At 39.4% G+C, this 19,791-nt stretch overlaps 1 protein-coding gene across 1 annotated transcript in view; it reads right to left on the reverse strand.

Annotated features, from left to right (window-relative positions):
- il1rapl2 (interleukin 1 receptor accessory protein-like 2) overlaps window positions 1-19,791 on the reverse strand; it is a 447,173-nt gene that overhangs the window by 45,764 nt on the left and 381,618 nt on the right. The window contains exon 7 of the mRNA XM_030739324.1: window positions 12,582-12,656. Within this exon, the coding sequence (XP_030595184.1) occupies window positions 12,582-12,656 (75 nt within the window). The remainder of the gene's footprint in view (window positions 1-12,581; window positions 12,657-19,791) is intronic.

Consider the following 19,791-nt stretch of genomic DNA (forward strand, 5'->3'; position numbering starts at 1 on the left):
AGTGAGGGTTTGAAGAAGATAGAGGAGGAGTGGAAATACAGCAGCAGAATTAATTGGACAGTGATGGAGACACAGAGATGACTGTGTGGCAAACAGCGAGGGCTTCTTTTCTCCGGACAGCTTCTGAACTAATATATGAAAATAAAAGCTTCTTCAAAACACTCTCATTAGTTTAATAATGTTTATATGTCTTAACCTTACAGTTAGAGTTTCACTACTGAAAACAGCAGTGGATTCATCAGAAAAACATCCATCCATCCATCCATCCATCCATCTCAGTTGGACATGCCTGAAAAACCTCACCTAGAAGGTCTTCAGGAGATATCCAAGTGAGATACCCAGACATTCATCAGGGCATTATTGCTCTCTTGTATTCACAATCCTATTCTTTCAATCACTACAAACAGTTCACCATAGGCAAAGGTAAGAATGTACATTGAGCAGTAAATCAATACAGTCACCTTCGCATCCAGCTTTCTTCTCACCACAACATACCAGCACAGTTTCCGCATTACTACAGATGCACCCACTGCTTTGTTACCTCACTCAGGAGTAAGATACTTGAACTCCTCCACTTGGGGAAGCTAAACATCCCTAACCCAGAGATGCTGCTCCACCCTTTTCTGAATGAGAACCATCATCTCAGACTCGGAGGTGCTAATTTGCAGCTACTTGGCGGCAAACTGCCCCAACAAGGGCTGGAGGTCAATGCTCGGTGAAGCCAGAAGGACAAAAATAGTCCACTTAACCAGAAACTTCAGCCTATTAGCTGTGCCTAGAAATTCTGTACATAAATATTGTGAACATTATTCAGCACATCAGCTTGCATAGCTGTTTTTGGTTGATCTAATTTATATAGTGCAGCACTGCCTGATTATGGTAACAAAAACTGGCTGCTCCAATGTCTATGTGCCACTGAAATGACAAAAAGTCAGACTATAAAAAATAAACTGGGTGTCGCAGGGCTAACATGTAGAGACGGACAACCACTCATACAGGTGACTTAGAATCACCAGTTAACCTAACCCCACTAACTTCATGTCATTGGACTGTGGGAAGAAGCCAGAGTACCCAGAGAGAACCCACACAGGAGAACATGCAAACACAGAACAGCTGCAGGGTGGATTCAAACCCAGGACCTTCTTGTTGTGAGGCAACAGTGCTAACCACTGCTCCACCATGCTGACATTTGACGATGGTGTAATTTTTATGTTCTTTTGGCATGTGTACACAAGTGCCAAATTTATTAAATTAAAGCTGAAAGTCATTTTCAATCATATTTAAAATCCACTGTGGTCCCGTAGAGGCAGAATTAAAAAAAAAAAAAGATCTAATATATAATCAGGCTTTTCCAGCCAAACTCCCTCCAACTTAGTGAGCTGCTGCATTTCCATTGGCACTCCCAGATTGTCATCCACCCTTCCTCCGTTATGTTTAATGCTCCCGCCATTTCCCATTTTATTTTTATATAAAGGGTTGAATGTGTGTTCATAAGCGCCTTATACAGACCTGATATAATACCTCTATCTTTGAACCATCTTTAAACAGGTCCAACAGCTGTTTGCTTGATTTTTTATTTTTATTTTATCTCTGACAAAATATCTCATCTGTAAACATTGACAGAAATCCCATGCTTTAGTGAATATTTGTCTTTGATTATTTTAAAACTTAATAGTGTGTTTCCCTTCATTATCTTACATAAGGCTGTCAGTGCTTTATATGTCCATTCCTTAAATCTTGGGTCTAATTTATTTGGGGCAAATTGTGTATCATATGTACACCACTTAAGAATCACTATATCCTCTTCTAATTTGTATTTTGCTATTATTGTCTTCCATATTTTAAAGGGTTAACTTAGATAATTTAATCACACCTTACCAGAAATCTCATTATAAAGGTAACTTTCCAGCTTGTTGGATAAACTGTGGAAGCATGAATGCTAATCACTATCATATAGTTTGGGACTGTCAAACAATTAAAACATACTGGAAGGGAATATATAATGCAATCCGAGACAGTCACCTGCCTTTGGAAAGTAAAGTTTTATTTGTTGGACTGGTACCTGAAGGATGGCCAAAAAGAGACAAATATCTGTTAGTATTTTGTTAGCAGAAGGCAAAAAGGCTCTCACCAAAAAATATCCAGCTTTTGAGAACGCTGCAAGTCACACATGTTAACTCTGCATGGTGAGTGGACTTCTTTTATGATTTGAGGCTGTTATATTTTGTTGAACAAAAAAGGTTTGGAAATGTTTTAAAATGCTAACCTTAATTTTTTTAGTCCATCCATCCATCCATCCATCCATCCATCCATCCATCCATCCGCTTATCTGGGGCCGGGTCGCCATCCCTCCCTCTCCTCAGCCACCTCTTTCAGCTTATCCAGGGGGAACACTGAGGTGTTCTTTCTGAACTAAGCTCCGTTACATGCATTATTACCAGGTTGTTAGTCTTGCCACTGAAAACTATAAATCAGTGAGGTTTCAGGTTTAAGTGTGCAACTAGAAGCAGCCGACATGCAACGTATTTTAAATCATAAAACCATCAAGCAAAAACCATGTCAAATATGATCTTTAAACCATAAGCTATTGTTCCATTTAAATCTCTTCAAATCAACTTGACATATTTGGCTAAAATAACAGAAAGAAGAGTAAAAACTTAACCTTCAAAATTTGTGGTGTACCTATGTTTATCTATATTATGCTGCCTCCTATTCTTGTAAAGTTACTCTTAGCCTAAAGGCACGAACTCATATTTATGTAATTCAATAAACAGACAAACTGACTTGAAAGAGGCAACTTGAAAGCATCCCCCTGTGATTTTATATAAATGAATGTTGTTGTGAATAATGAATATTTACAGCCTCCAGGCATCAAATTATGCAATAATTAATTGAAGTTAATGTCACACTGTTGCCTCTCTGTGTAATGATGTTAAATAACCAGTACACTTGATTTTCAATCAATCAGAGTGTCTGTCTCACATCAGAGATCAAGGGGCAGAGTTAAATGCAGAGCAACAGCTTTGGGGCCTGAGGCTTTAAGGTATTTGCTTTCTAAAATGCAGCTTTGAAGTCACATCAACTGACTCAAGTCAATGTGCCAGCCAAAAGAAAAAAGGAAGATTCCAAAGATGCCGTTTGGGTTTCAAATACTTGTCCCTGAAGCTTGACAGGTGGCTCTTCAAAGTGGGAGGCTTTCCCCTTCAGAGAAGACATGTGACTTCACAGCAAAGTAATTTACCTTTTTGTCTTTAGAAACATTTCAAACGTCTTCACTCCACGATCCACTTCTCAACTCTATGATGAGGCACATGCACAGTACTTAGAACATACCTGAATCCCACATTCCTCTCCTCCTAACAGCTTGAAAATTATGGAAGTACAACATTTGATGATTTGCAGTAGTACTATTTTAACACCTGGCATAATCAAGACTAATTACACTAGATGATGATGATGATGATGAAATACAAATGTCTCCAGCATAAAAACAGTCCTCCAAAATACAGTCTGCCTTTGTTGTCCAAAAAAAAAAAACCCTCAGTCAAAAATATGTTTTAAAGTTGCTTTAATTGCCTTCTTAATATTAACAGTGGCTCAAATGACTAGTGAAGGTCACACAGGCCTAGAGACCGGTTGGCAAGCATCTGGCGAACACTGGTGCTAGGAAAAAAGGTGTATTCCCTGATTGGGTTGAAAGTGGTTGCTGGAAGTTGCTAGTGTGAAATTGGTCAGAAAGAGGTATCCGGTGCTGCACTGAAACCCTCATGACTGCTTTGGTCACGAGAAGGTAACAGGTTTCCATGGCCACCCGTAGTTTGTATGGAAGTTGCCAACTTATCTGCAAACAGTTGCAAACAAGTCAAACAGCAAACTGACTGAAAAAGTCAGTTATTTCTTAGGACGTCTGCTACAGCTACTTTAAAAGCTAATATAGTGTGACTACAGTTTATTAAACTGTCCATACTTATTATAATGTCCAAACTGAGAGGAAATGGTAATAAAATCAATGAATGACATGATGAGATTTCAACTTATATTTCCTCAATACCTCTTATGTAAATAATACTATATTTTTGTTGGTGTTCTACTGACAAACAAGCAATTATCACCATGTATTAGCTTTATCTCCACGCAACATATAATTATAATATTGCAGGTTTAATAGCAGTTGGAGACTGGATCTTTCACTCATTCTGAGAGCAAAACAAGAAAAACTATTTAACGCTCTGTATTTAGATTAAATACTGCTTCATACAGGAAAACACCCAGCACAGAACGCTTTAAACACACACACACACACACACACACACACACACACACACACACACACACACACACACACACACACACACACACACACACACACACACACACAGGCTTAATCAGTATTTGACCTTGGGCAAGAATACAGATGGCTCAGTTTTCTACCTGACTGTCCTCTATGCCAGCGACTTAAACCTGTGACCTTGCAGCCTACTTCTGCTTTTCTTTCAGTTTCTTTTCTTTTGCTTATAAAAACAGAGTGAAACACGTGTTTTGACCATCTCACCTCCGCCGCAGACATTTCTCACCCTCTGTGTTTTCTCTCTCTCGCTTCCCCTCTCTGCAAGTCCCTCCTTCTCCATCAAGGTGGCAAACAAAAGCCGATTACCATATTCATGAGTCCCTCAGATGACAAATGAAAGCAGGAGAAAAAGAAAGAGCAAAATCCATTCTTTATCGTGCTTCCATCGCATATTGATCATCCTTTCAACGGCAATTATTTTCTCAATCCCCGTGATGCTCTCACTCCTTCACAACTTCTATTTTCACTAGTTTCTCTCTCTTGTCTGTCAAAAGCGCGTTTAGATCGAGGCACCAGGAGAGAACTGTCTGTGTGTATTTGTGAGTTAGCGCATTACGACAGCTAAACACCTTGCACTAGCTTATGCATTGTGATATAGTGTGTGTCAAGTGTGTGTTGTGAGCGAATGGAGAATTTGGTGAAGACAGTGTGTTTATGACTTGACCACAACAAAGAGGCAACTCATACTCCACAATGTAATCCAATTACTGGTGTTTGTGCGTACTCATCTAGCAACAAATGTATAGTAGTACCTTTATGTAGCAGCAGAGATGATAGTGCTGTGAAGGAAAACTTTCAGTTTTCTGGCTTCGCTTACCCCAACACTGGCATTTAGGCTAAGTGCTCACACGAAGGTCACTCCCTGAGTCAATCTAGATATGAGGCGTTCACATGAAAAGGGTCAGAACCCCAGGTTTACTGATATTACAAATAAAGAGCAAACTATAATATTATAAAAACAATAAAGAGGTTAAACACATAATGCAGGCCAGAAGCAACATGAGTGTGTGTGGAAAAGGGTTAAAGAGCACTGCTCTGTAGATACTTTTGTCAAACTGCAGAAGTGCTTCATAGAAAAGTCTGTTTGACCCGACAGAAAGCAACTGAAAATGGCAACTGTGTGTAATTAGCCTTAATCAGTGTCATGAAACCCAGTTAACCCTAAATTATCTGCCAAATCCTTCTTTGTAGCACAGGTCTCAGGTCAGCCAACCAAGGCCAAGGAGCAGCACTTTAACCAACTAGGCAACATTATTCTGTTTGTGTCATGGCGCTGTATTTTTATGTATTAGTGTTTCTGTTTTCTCTTGTGCTTTCCAGTCTGCGTGTGGTCTTCTCTTGCCCTCCTGTTTTATTTTGGGTTTTTTTCCTTACGCAGCTTCTTTTTTTGTTTTTTATTGCTTCCTCTTCCATCATTGTTGACTGTCCTGATTGTGTCCACGTGTTCCACATTAGTTCCTCACAATCATGCAAGTATTAAAAACAATACTTATATTTGAAATCATGTTAGTTTGTCCAATTACTTTTGAACCTCTGGAAATAGGGGACTGTGCATAAAAATGGCTGTAAATCCAAAACGTTTAATGCAATATTTTTGTTAAACCCCTTGAATTAAAGCTGACAGTCTGCACTTCAATCAGATCTTGATTGTTTAATGTTGACTTTGACTGACTTCACACTGTGCCATGTCTGCACTGTTAGTTTACCCTACTATTCTGTCTCCTCTTGCTTCTGAATTATTTGCTTTGCTTTGTACTTTGTTCCATTCAACAAATTTGATTTTGTTTATTTATTTATTTTTTGGACTTCATTTCAACCCAGGGTTTCCTTCAGTTGTTTCCCCGCACCTGTACTGTCATCAGAATAACTCATTTTTGCTGCCTGCCTCTGTCCCGCTGGTATCTTGTGTTTCTGTCCTCCTTTTGAACTGTCTACAAAACATGGAGGGGCAGTAAAGTTTTTATGCTCAGCAAAAAAAAAAAAGTCCAAGGAAGCTGATGTTCTGATGTGAAAGTGCATCTACACATCACTCATGCTGGCAGGAGTGTAGTGACAGGCAGAGGAGGAAGGATCAGTTCTTATCACATAAAACCTTTATGTCCTGTTAGCCCGTTCAGATTGGTACTGGAGGTTTGTGCTCTTGACTAACCCACTTTTTTTTTTTTTTTTGTTTCTGAACATTTTCGTTAGTATTACTGACGTGTTTGTGGCTCAGGGGTCTTTGGATGGGCTGCTGGCTCCCTGCTTCTCTCAACATCTGTATTAAAAAGCCCGGCCACGGCAGAGACACTTTGAGGGAGTCAGTCAAGCAAATATTTAATCCACAGATCTAACTTATTAGCCTATTTAATTGTTTTAATTTTAATGCAATTTAATCTGAAGCAGTTCTATGTGAAACGCTCTGCAAAATACAACTTTGACCAGACTCTCATTAATCTTATTTTAACTTGCTGATTGGAGTTCTCTTTTCTTTTGTTCAGTATCAGAAACACGAGATTCTCGTGAACATTCATGTAGTTACTTTTCTCCTTTCCTTATTCCTTTTTCATCGATGTTTATTCCCCAGTTTTTCACTTTGATTTTCTTCTTTCTTTTGATTCACACCAAACACTACATTTTATTCACACTACACACCAAACTCCTCATTTTATCACTCCTTATCTCTTCCTTGGTTGTTCCATTGTTTCTACCGTGTCCTCATTTTCCTTCTTTTTTCTGTTATCTCTTTTTAAACTTTAAATTTTCTCCTTCCATTACCAGCTCTTTTCTTATTTTTCCAAGTTTTAATGCCTTTACAAATCTTTACGAGATCATTCAACACTTTGGTTGTGTTTGCAGTTGTTCACCATCCTAAGCCATGGAATTCAGCGCGGAATAACACAGCACAGAGACTCCAGTGGATGAATATGTGAAATATTAAGACCTTTCTTGCATTCGCTTCATCCCATTCTTACCTCACATTATCTCTCTGTGACAGTCTGAAAGGGAATATTGATATGACGCTTCAGCATTAAAAGGATTTGGAAAAAGGCTGAATGAGGTGAATGAGAGAAAGACAAAAGGACAGTTAGAGATATAGAGAGTGTGATGGGTGGAAGATAGACAGGAAGGATGGAAGGAAAGTGAGATAGAGGCAGACAGCACGCAGAGGGAGGGGGACAGAGGGAGACAGACGTGGAGAGATAAATACGATGGAGGAAGAAAAAGACAGACGGAGAAAGAGAGACAAGACAGGCAGGAGAAATAAAAAGAAGAAAGCTTTCCTCCTTATCTTAGCCTGCCTTTCACAGCACAGCTCACAGTGGCATCTAATACGACTCTATGTGTGAATGTATCAGAGAGCACGACTTGTTTGTGTGGTGGTGTTGTCTAAACTCGGCTAATGAAAATGAAATGAAAATGTCAGTCTGTGTAATACATTTGGTGAATGTGTGTTTGTATTTGACTTCCATGTGGCTAATTAATCTGCATAATGCCAAAAAGACACAGTTTGTGTGCCTGTGTGTGTGTTTAGGTGATTTCCATGAAGGCTATTTAGTCTTCTATTTAGTGCTTGGTGTGTCATTAGCAAATGAACATCACCAGCTGAGGTCTAATTGAAGGACAAATTACAGTGCAAAACACTGAGAGTGGCAGTAAAAAACACAAGCATGCTCCCGGTCATGCTCCTGACCTTTGGGCTTGGACACCTTACCATTAATAACTGCTTTTTGGTCTCTGGATCACAGCTGGAGACCCGGCTCTCATCACCAGTGATGATCCCTGACATGAAGATTGGGTCAGTTTGACACAAGTTGATGATTTAAAAGTGGCAGCAGTACTGGAAGTGCAGGACCACGAAGGGGAAATGGGCCAAATTTAAACCAGCATATGTTTCTTTTTTCCTTATTTCTTCTTTAATGGGCAGATCCACAGAACTATATACTGTATATATATATATATATATATATATATATATATATATATATATATATATATATATATATATATATATATATATATATATATATATATATATATATATATATATATACATACACAGTATGTACTTTGTATATGTGCTGTATGTGGGGATTAGGGAATATTTAAGAATAATATTAAGAATATTTTGGTCTACTTTCTTTTGTGCTAGGATTCAGTTACCTATCTTGGAACTAAGACTGAACAGAGGGAAACAGGCAGCTATGTTCTGTCTATGGTAACTAAAGCTACCTGCTGGCCCTCTCAAAATCACTGATTAACAAACTCTCTGGGAACACTGCTGAGCAGTGAGGCACCTTTGGCATAATGTTAACACTCTATTGCAACTACTAGAAGCCTCAAGCAGCCTCGTTCTCATGTAGCATCAATGGAAGTGCCACAAAAAAACCTGCTGCTTTAAACTGCAAAGTCACTCTGAGTTATTTATTGATTTAATTTACTCGGTCCAGTAGCTTAAAGCATCGTGTCACTTGGATTATATTGTCCAGTAGCTGGGTATTTGGTGCCAGCTTGAGTTCAGCTGACACCATCAGTCTTTCAATCAGATCAAAAACACAGGACTTTTTCTTATTTCGCCTTTGTGTGTGTGAGTAAAGAGTAACTTTCATAGAGATGAAGAGGACTGTCATCTAGGAACACAATATAAGGGTTTTGGGAACACGTCCATGGTTATGTGCTTGGAGATTTTCTTGTCACCCTAAGTCACAGTAAGGTTGCAAAGCAACCAGCAGATATACCAGTAAGATGCTGCTCCATGTTATAATATCCAAATTCAAGATTAGATGCAGCTCATTTAGCCCAAATGTTGAGTTACAGCAACCAAAAATAAATAGAAAAGCAATCTAGATTATGTAGGAGACCTCTGGTGGTCAATAATGGTGAATAAGTGCATGTAAGTCTCCAACGGAGACATTCTTCAGTCAATGTTGTAGAACTGCAAGGTAAGAACTTCTCTGCGGGCAGCAGAAAAAAAACCCAGCAAGTTTCACTGTCACAGTGACCAGACTAGAGAGAGATTGTTTATTTCCACTTCCACCAGTCAAAGTAAATCAGGCAGTAAATAATAGCCTTAAATCAATTAGATGGCCCAAAATGTCTCAACAGCAACTTAGCCCAAACTGATGGAACAGAAACGAAGCACAACAATGTTACACTAATCTATTCACAGTAGCACGAGGCACAGATGATACATTTTAAAGGTTGTGTTTGGAGCCATCCTGGTCACCTGGATAGATACACTTTGCTGTAAATGACAAGAGAAAAGAATCAGGATGGATGCTGTTTGGGTGGATACCTGAGAAATATGGACTGACAGACAACAGAAACAATTAGCTGAGCTTCACCAGCTTTAAATGTGACTGACATCTAGATCTGAGACCAGTGGTTAAAAAAATTATTAAATTAAATGATGAACCTTAATTTGTTGAGCTTGCGATGAACAGAAAACACATTTTACAGTGTTAAACTGTGTTTCATTTATGAAGTCATATCACAGCACCCCAATTTCTGCAACACTGGTCTTATACTCACATTAATTTTCACTCTTTAGTCTCTGTTTGCTTGTATGCTTTGTCAATTTCATTCCCGTTACGCTGGGAAAAAATAATGGAAACTGATTGCTTCGTAAATGTTCAGTTAAATATGCCTCGCTTAAGGGGAAAAAAATGAAAATGTTCTTTATAACTTCCAATTTTAATACATTTCTGATTGATAAAAGACTGGCAGTTTGGAAACAGTTGAAGAGTTTAATTGGCAACAAAACTGGCAGAAAATGTATTAAGAAATAGAATCTCTGAATCTGCTTAAAAAAGCAGATACATATGTTATTGCTTGGACTCCATCCAAGGTCTGCAGTAAATCTTCCAATAACTTATTTATTCTCATCTTTTTTTTACACGATAAGGTTCCTCATCCTTGGCAGTAGAACTTCACATTTATTACAAACCTGCACATCCTGAGTCAGGATTCATTTCCAGGATACGTGTATAACTCCTCAAGCACTGTTAGCTTTTCTGATTTTACTTTTGATTTCTTTTAATACTTATATCATAAATCTATTATTCTTTTTGTCGGCTTATTGCCTCTAGATCACATCAGCATAATAGCAGGAAGTGTAATGAATTGTATTTGTAACCCACAGCATAGGAAGCAGCACAGGAAGTGGGACGGCAGAGAGAAGAAAACACTAAATGAAACAAATATTAAAAGTAACAGAAAGTGAAGGTACCGCTGATTAAATGAGACAGAAAGAATAAATGGATGAAAAGAAGCAAAAATGAATGAGTGAAAGAGTATGTAAAGGAAGGGTGGAGAGAGAAGAGGGCAGGAAAGAAGAAAATGAGCAACATAACTGTGGCTGCTGATGTAAATCTCCCCCAGGTTAAAACAAGATGATAATTAAAAGTGTACCACAGGGTCACACTGTGGCTGTGTGTATGAGAGAGGATGAGAGCATGGATGTGTGCGTGTGTCTTACCATGTCGCCTTTGTTGCTGCAAGAGTGTGTGTGTGTGTGTGTGTGTGTTTGAGTGCGTGTGTGTGTGTGTGTGTGTGGGTGGGTGTGTGTGTGTGTGTGTGGTGGGGGTGAGAATGCAGTGCCCATTAAAAGGTGTCCCTGCTGCAATCAGTGTACAGAGGCCTTAGGGCCTATTTGTTACTACATCAATCTGGAGTTAATGGAAACACACAAATGCACAGACTTGCATGCACACGTTTCTGCCTACAGTGCTAACATTGTCAGAAAGACCGCCAAACGGCAGGACACACACGTGCATGACAGATTTATACACTTAAACATGTGCGTGCACACACACACACACAGGAGGCTGGGAATGAAAGCAGCCAACAGGGCCAACCTCAGAGCACAGCGCACACTGATTGGTACACAAGCAAATCTTAATGAGATCCTTTCAGTGCTGAAATTCTTTCAATCGTTTCATTTTTCTTTCGTAGTGTTTTTTAACCTCACTTGTCTTGTTTTTGCACGAACAGCTCACAGATTTTTGTTCACGGTCCTGTTAGACGCCAGATTTCCTCTCGCTTTCATTACATCGCCGCAGTAACGGCACTTAAATGTCATTTTTGAGGTTGATATAAGTTGCCAATCCAAACAAACTTTTACTCTAAATCTGAAAATCATCCACTGAAGATGAGTCAAAGTGAAAGGACAAAATTTTAAAATGTCATGGCTCTGACTGTCTGCCAGGTCGCATCAGTAGATAAGGCAGCGCTGCAGTGAGTGCCGTGTGGGTGCTGCAAATATTTAAGCGCAAAGTAAATTGGTTTGAGAACATATCTGCACATAAGTCATTGTTAATCGTTGACTGGGGGAGATAAAAGAACAAAAATGCAGCAGGACTGCAATGGATAAAGTGCACACTGACAGAGAGCAGGAGGCCAGGAGAGCTCACGGAGCCACCGTCTCTGTGTTATCTCACATGAGACTCTAAATCTCTGCCAGTCGCTGGGCTGCTGTTCTGTGGTCAAGCCTGACCTCTAACCTTCCTACAGATGGAGGCAATGACCCTTCAGGCTTCAGTAAAGCATCCTTTTGCAAAGCCCCCAAGAGCATTTACAGTGGCCTCAGTCTGATTCACAAACCAGGCTACATCCATTTAAAGATATACAGCCGGTGCAAAAGACACAATATAAAGCAAGTTAGTCAACACAGACTGAAATGCATATTGGAAATTTCTCAAGTTATGATTTATGACAAAGGACAAATTCTAATGCCAAAGTACCGTTCCCTTTATGCAGGGGTACAGGAAGTAAGAGCAGAAGTCAAGATGATGGATGGGCTGTTGGGCAGCATCTCATCACAGACCTGCAAATAATGCTCCCCTTTCTCATTAACCTCACCCACTTAACTCCACTGAGGTGACCCAAACTATTTTTTATTTGTTCCTGTTTTTCTTTAAAAAAAACAATCACTCCTGAATGTAAATCTTGCAGAATCATGTCCTGTCAGCATTTATCTGCTTTCATCAAAATGTATCTCACAGGTGTCTACCAAAGGACACCTGTTAACACATCGAGTACATTTCCATCTTTAGAGTTCACATGTGCCTGAAAGGTCACGGTGAAGTGAAACTGATGACTAAAATGAAGTGCCCCGATGAAGCGATTCATTCCATGAAGAAACACCAAAGTGATGAGCTCTTTGCACCAAGACTGGAGACACCATTCAAAAAATAAGGAGGATTACCGCTTGAAGCCAAGAATAAAGAAATAGAGAGCAACTGCTGATCCTTACCAAGTGTGACTTCTATCACTGTGTCTTGTCTGTCTGGGGGGAAAAGGACCTTGGGAGGTTGTGTGGTCTGGAGAGCTGAAAGAGACAAAAGACAAAAAGAGAGGAAAGGGGGAAGAGTCAATTATTAGAAGTGTGTTAGGCTTTGAAGAAGTTTGCTCCACTGGACATAATGGACATCATCATCATCATCATCATCATCATCATCATCATCATCAGCAGCAGCAGCATCAGCAGCAGCAAATCTTAAACATCTCAAATTTAAAGGGAACCTTCATTCTACATTACAGTGTTGATACCTGGAAAAAGCACGGCTGTACTGTAGGTATGGAGGCCAAAAGTGCAGTGTTTTGTTAGCAAAAGCCCAGAGGGAGAGCTGACCTTTGCCCCATCAATTGATCACTGGCCTGGAGCATCACAGAGCCAAATATAGAGAACAGAGCTCCTCAACTGTCGCACCAACTAGATGCTGCCTCAGTCACAGGAGCAACTCACAATGCAACTTTTCTCACCTAATGATGCCTTGCTGTCACTGTGCAGGTGAACCTGTTGGCGAACTGCCTTTGTACTCTGATGACCAGCAACACTCTCTGCTTCCACCCGTACCACCTTTCCATTTTACGTACCTCACTGGCTCTGAAAACCAATGCGCTGTGCTGCCTGACACATTTCCCCTCACCAAGTGTCTAACAATCCTCAGTACTCCCATTGGTCTTTAAAAGCCTGGCCTGTACCACATGCAATTTAATCTGTGTCTGAGGTCACAGAGGTGGTTTCAGGAGTCAACTAAGCATCCAACTAAGCATTGTGATCATTAAAAACGGCAAACTGCTGTGCAAGGTCTTGGCCCAGGTGAGACTGAAAAAAACAAAACCAAAAAAAAAAAAAAAAAAAAAAATCTGTTTTAGAATAAATAAAAAAACTAAAAAAACAAAAACAAACATCAGCCAGCCGACCGTTGGTGTTTTTAAGTTTTTTAGATTCTGGTGTTTTTTTTTCTTTTCTTTTCTGCAGCTTTATCTAACCTTTATTTTATTGCCAAATGTTTGGTGGTGGGTGATGTGCTCAAGCAGAAAAATAAAGATCGCAACTGTTATGTGTGAAAATCCACACTTGGTTCGCTTGATCATTTTATTTATTTATTTTTTTAGCATCCGTGAGACGCAAACAACTGCAACAACAAAGCTGAGTCTTAATATCAGAAGTATGGATTCAAAGAGGTGCTCGCACACCTGCAGCAGCTTAATTACTTTGACTTTTAGTGAAACTTAGTAGATAGTTTCCCCGTGGTGGATTAAATGCTCTTTTTCAATGTGACAGGAGCATTCTACATGGATTCTTTTTCTTTTCTTTTCTTTTCTTTTCTTTTCTTTTCTTTTCTTTTCTTTTCTTTTCTTTTCTTTTCTTTTCTTTTCTTTTCTTTTTTTTCTTCGTACACGTCTACTTCAGCCTTTCCCCTCAATAACACTCAATCTCGCTATCATTCTATCGCTGTGTTTCTGTGACAAGACTGATAGTTTCATTTGCATTCTGAAGGTGCCGCTGTGCCCTTTTAAGATTAATGAGACAACTCTTCACCTGGACCCACTCTTGTTCTTTCCTGTTCTCAGTTCCACTCTTCCCTTACTTTCCTCTCCTCTTTTCACAGTTTTCCCATAATTTTCCGATACATATGTATATGATCGCCACACAGCTCCTTTCCTTATTAACAATTTTGCTTCTTCATGGGTTACTGTGTTGAAAATTTCATGGCTCAGAATTTCATTCATGTGATAGAAACTATGGAGAGGGCACTTTGGCTGAGTTTAAATAGGTGTATTTACCTGCATCCACGTGGGATTTTGGTGATTATGGTGAACATGCCTGCCTCAAAGCTGTATGTGTTTATGTGCGATAAATTCTCCTTTTGAAGATAATATTGCCGTAATCTCCCATTCGAAGTTTGGGCTTTGCTTTCCGCTGTCATACAGTTAGAGAATCAATGGTGCGTGCATCCAGGCTGTGTCTAAGTCCAATTCTCTATAAAAAAAGAGGAAAAAATTGTCTATGTGAGTCTGTGAGTCCATGCTAACCTGAATTAAAATCAAACTATCAAAAGGTCTACACCAAGTAGTTGATAATGACGGGATTGCTGTTTACTTCTCGCACTCAGAGTCATAGAAACACATCAGCAGGAATTAAAGATCCCTGAACTTTTTTAAAATAGCTGTTGGTGTTGAAAAATCACAGGACACTATTGATGCAGAAGCTGTGTTTTGTCTGTGCCTACATGTGTGCTAGGCTGGTGCCAAAAGAGGAATCACATGATTGATTTTAGCCGCACAGTCCCAAGGAGCAGTGATTCACAATGACTCATTACAGGAAACCAGAAGACTCTTTGGTTTGGTTCTTCTTCACCATCTAAGAAGCAATGAATACATTAAAAATTCATACAGCACAACAACAGCGTGGCGTTTTATAATCCATTGTAACTCACTGCTTTGTGACTGCGTTACGTTTGGATCAATGGTGAAATGGAGTGCGTGGAGTGGATGTGTGAGGACACAAAGAGAGAAGTGAAGCACTTGTTTCAGGAGCAAAGAGGACCCGCTGACTGCATATGCGTCGTTTATTCTGCTGCAGAGTGTCGAAAATAAATGTAAATTTAAGTCATCAGCGGGTGCTATGCAAGTAGTGTACATGTGGTTTATCACAACTAAAAAACAGCTGCTGCTGGAAATGAGGTTATTTAGAACAGAACTGGGGGGCTGGAAAACCAAACAATGATCAAAAATAGACAGAATAGTGTTGGATTGCAATACTCTGCTTATTTGACAATATGCACAACCGCTTTCCTGTGATATGCAGCAATTTGATCTGCTGAATGAATGCTGAATATGAAATTAGGGCCGTTTCCTCTGCTTATTGGAGCGGATTGGCACTTTTCTAATCTCACTGACAGCTCAAAGTGCTTTTTAGCCACATTTGACCAATATATTCATAAAGAACTTTATTCTGTGCCCTTTGTCTACCTTTCATTCACAACCAGAACCAATTTAGAATCACTGCTGAATCTAACATGCAATATTTGGGGATTTTGACAGTAAACTGGAGGAACCCAGAGGAAAGCCCCGCAGGCACAGCGAGAACACGCAAACCCAGAGCCTGCATGCTGTGAGGTGACTGCACTAACTGCACAACTGACTACTTGTTATTCTTAGGACTGCTTCACAAGTCAGATACAGGATGTTGTTTAAATGTTGACATGCCTACAACTATCAAAACTCTTCTTATTGCTTGTCATGTCTATAAGATGGCTGAAATTTGTAAAAAAAAAAAAAAATATCCAGCACAGTTTAACAAAGTGCAACAGGAGTTGTGACTCGCCTAAACAGAAGCAGTAGCTACTGGCAGATCCCCTGTTTTGAGCAAGAGGACCTGAGGGTCGTTTTGGCTCTAGCAGTAACAGCAGCAAACAGAGATGGGGTGATGGAGCTCTCAGAATTCAGGCATCAATCCCAACAGTGTCGTCGCTCACACAGATAGCGTGAGCTCGTGGGTGAGATGCACACGAGTGAGTGCATGTGATATTGTGACAGCCCTAACTAACTGAATTATCAATCTGCTGGTTTGTTCTCCAGCCTGAGTTATTGATTCAGTCAATTTTTGTTTGTATTTCTTTGTTTTCTAATCTTAGTATAGCCGTTTTAGTAGAGTTGTGTATCAATGCATCGTACCGACCATATGACTTTTCATTTCTTTTCTCATTTGTCAGATAAAGCCAGCAACTTCCTAATTTTGTACCCCAACTAAACAAAAACTAATTACAGATCAGATCAGATCACAAGGACTCAAATGGCAGCTGTGTCAGTGCAGCGCTGCTTCAGCTGCTCTTTGGGTTCCAAATGAGATTTGACCTTTTACAGTCACAGAGTTCACTGCAGTCCGGCACATTTGGTCAGGCAGAGCAATAATCACACGCCAGACCACAGCAGGCAAAGTTTGTTTTAGAGCTCATGACTTTCTGCTATCGTTCCAGAGGATAAGTTTTCATAACTTCAAGGTAGCTGAGTGTGTGTGTGTATGCATGTCATCAGATATGACGATGCTTGAGGGCCAGAAAGTTGAGAGTCACCGACTAGTCTGTGATTTAAGAAGACTTTGAGAATAAGAATCATCCAGCTCTGATCATTTTAGGCGCTCACATGGATTAAAACACTCTTTTACTGCAGTCCGTCTTCACAGATGGAATAAAAACAGTTTTTGTGGTCAAACTTAACGTGAACTTTTACTCTATTTTGAAATTTTAAGACATCACGATTCTCAACACAGCAGTCGTTCCTGTTAGCATTTAAAATAATATTACAATTATAGTGCCATTTTCTCAGCACAGTGGTAATTATTCCTTCTGTCTGGCCCATAATGTTTTGGATTGCAAATGGACCGACCTCAGCATTTCAAGGGTCACGGGATTTTAACCTTTTGCTTCTTTCTGTCTAGGGAAATATTTTTTGCTTCTGTTCATGGCAAGTCACAACAAAGAAAAAGAAAAAAAAAATAGAAACCACGAGCGGTAGAAAGGCACCCTGCGAGGGTTCTTGACACTAACTTTATATTTAGCGCTTCTCAAAAATAAAGATTTGAGATCTAATAAATGTGTCATTTTTGTTCCTCATTACATGTTTGCAAAGCTGATCATGCATCTTTGGTCGTCCTTCATTTTTCTGGTGCTTCTGCCACAAACCAGGTCTGTAAATTTAACAGGCCTCAGGTGTTATTTCACTGTGTCAGACACATTTTAATCAACAATTTGGTCCATTCATCTATTTTCTTCCGCTTATGCATAAGTGGATTTGGTAAAGAAAAAAAAAAATCAGATTAGAGTCACTGTTTGGTTTACCCAACAGAAAGGACCTGGGTTTGGAAAGGGCCCCAAATAACCTTAATGGATGTTGTTACACCATCTGCCCAGCAGTTTGTTTGCAAATTGAAGGCGGTGCTCATTTAGACATCAAATAATTTCAGGGTCAGACGGCACTAAAAATCTCTCTTATTTTCTCAACTTTCATGTCTGGGTTACTGAACATTAACTGGCTGTGAATTTCTGATAACTTTGCTCAAATGCCACTAATCTGTGGTATCTGAGCAAAATATATATTCCTATATTACATACAAAGTAGTACAAAATTATTATATATTCAGCTGAAGTATAAAAACCTCCACGCTATACGAAAAGATTTGAATAAACACATATTTCAGCTTGGACTGACCCACTCTGTCATGCCTCCTCTTCTGAAAAGGCAACAGGAAAAAAAAAAAAGGCGTACATTTTGTGCATAATCAGATTCTACATTGTGTATATCAAATTGATTTGACCTTTTGGGGAATTATAAAATGTCCAAGCTGGGAATGGGCAGAGACGCAGGAGACATTTAGGCTCAGTGTGGATACATTTAGGTTGTATGTCATGCCCTATTCACAGTAAACTGAAATATTACTGGGATTGTTTTTTAACTAAATGATTATAAAGTTTTATAAAGGGGAAAGACACCTGGTATTTCTCCTCCACTCATTTCAAAGGCAGCTTGCACCTGACAAATACTCCATATTTCATCAAGGAAAGGAAATTAATGCTAATAGAAATGAAAAGTAAACTAAAATGAAACATTTTAAACAGTGAAAAATTAAAACTGGGATGATGAATAAAAGAAAAATACTCAAAAAAAACTATTTGTGAATTATTTGTGTTGTCTAAATGGATGGAGTTTAACTTTCAGAGAGAAACAGAGTGTGTGCGCTTGTGTGTTCATATGTGCGGGCATGCTTTACATTCAGAGTTAATGTTGTGAATGTAGGCCAAATATGAAAGCACCAACTGATATGCAAATATGCTTGTGTGGGTGTGTGAGCACGTTAGTGAAAAATGAGTGTGAATTTCCATGCATATGCATGGATTTATTTATTTGCGCGTGTGTCTGAGTGTTCATGTGAGTCACACACTGCAATTTACGTCAGTAACGTTTGCAGGTTTGTTCACTTGACAGTTATGCTCAACACAAACAAAGACATCAGATTCATAATGACGTAGTCAGCTCTGGTGCTTCATCATGAGCTGCTAACACAGGAGGTAAACACACACACAAAGAGAAAATGGACTTAATGCTATTAAAATCTTGAATATTAAATTCAGTTTCAATCAGTTAGATGTCATAAGGCCTTACATTGGAAGCAGTGATTACATGTCTGCAGTGATTTCATGTGAGCATCTCATTATTATTATCTTCATTTTTTAAGTGAATCCAATAAAAAATGATTAGATTTAAAGTAAATTTTTGGATCCCCTTGTCCTCCAGATTCAACACGGTGCTGGAAACATTCCTCAGAGATTTTGGTTCATACTGACACGAGAGCGTCACAGAGTTGCTGCAGATATGTCAGCTGCACGTCCACGATGTGACTCTCCTTTTGCACCACTTCCCAAAAGTGCTCCACTGGATTGAGATCTGGTGACTGTGGAGACCAGCTGAGTGCAGTGAACTCATTGTCATGTTCAGGAAACCAGTTTGAGATGATCTGAGCTTTGTGACATGGTGTGTTATCCTGCTGGACGCAGCCATCAGAAGATGCACTGTGGTAATAAAGGGACGGAGGGCGGGGCCTAATGGAAGAGGGGCCCTAATGTGATTGGTCAATTTGATGGACAGTTCAGGTTACTGCGTTAAACCGAGTTACATTATGGCAGCAACATGAGCGCTGTTTTAAACTCTGTTTGTTTGTAATTTGGAAAATAAAGTTTGCAGAATCAGTTATTGTTTTCTGTGTAGCAGCGGAAACACTGACAACGGTCACTGAATCACTTTAATGCTGAATAAATCTTTAAAACCAGAGGATTTAAAGACAAGTTCTGAAGCCTCGGCACTCCTGTCCCATTAACCTGTGGTACAATATTATATGCCCTTAATGATTAAAAAAAATAAAAAAATCATCATAACGAGGAGCACAGATCATTTCTAAGAAAAAGGAAAAATTGTATTTGTAGTCAGCTGAGTAAACTGAATTTCCCAAAATGTGAACAAATATAAAACGTGCTTTTGTTGCTGGCATATGGTTACACAGTGAAACACAGCAGTACACATCTGGCTGCAGAGCTCCACTCACTGTGGGTTCAGGCTCCACTCTAATAGTTCATCCAGATAATATTACAGGTTCTGTGAACAGGCGGTCTGTGGAGTGG

Source organism: Archocentrus centrarchus, chromosome 10, assembly GCF_007364275.1.
Source record: "Archocentrus centrarchus isolate MPI-CPG fArcCen1 chromosome 10, fArcCen1, whole genome shotgun sequence".
NCBI classification, from domain to species: Eukaryota; Metazoa; Chordata; class Actinopteri; order Cichliformes; family Cichlidae; genus Archocentrus; species Archocentrus centrarchus.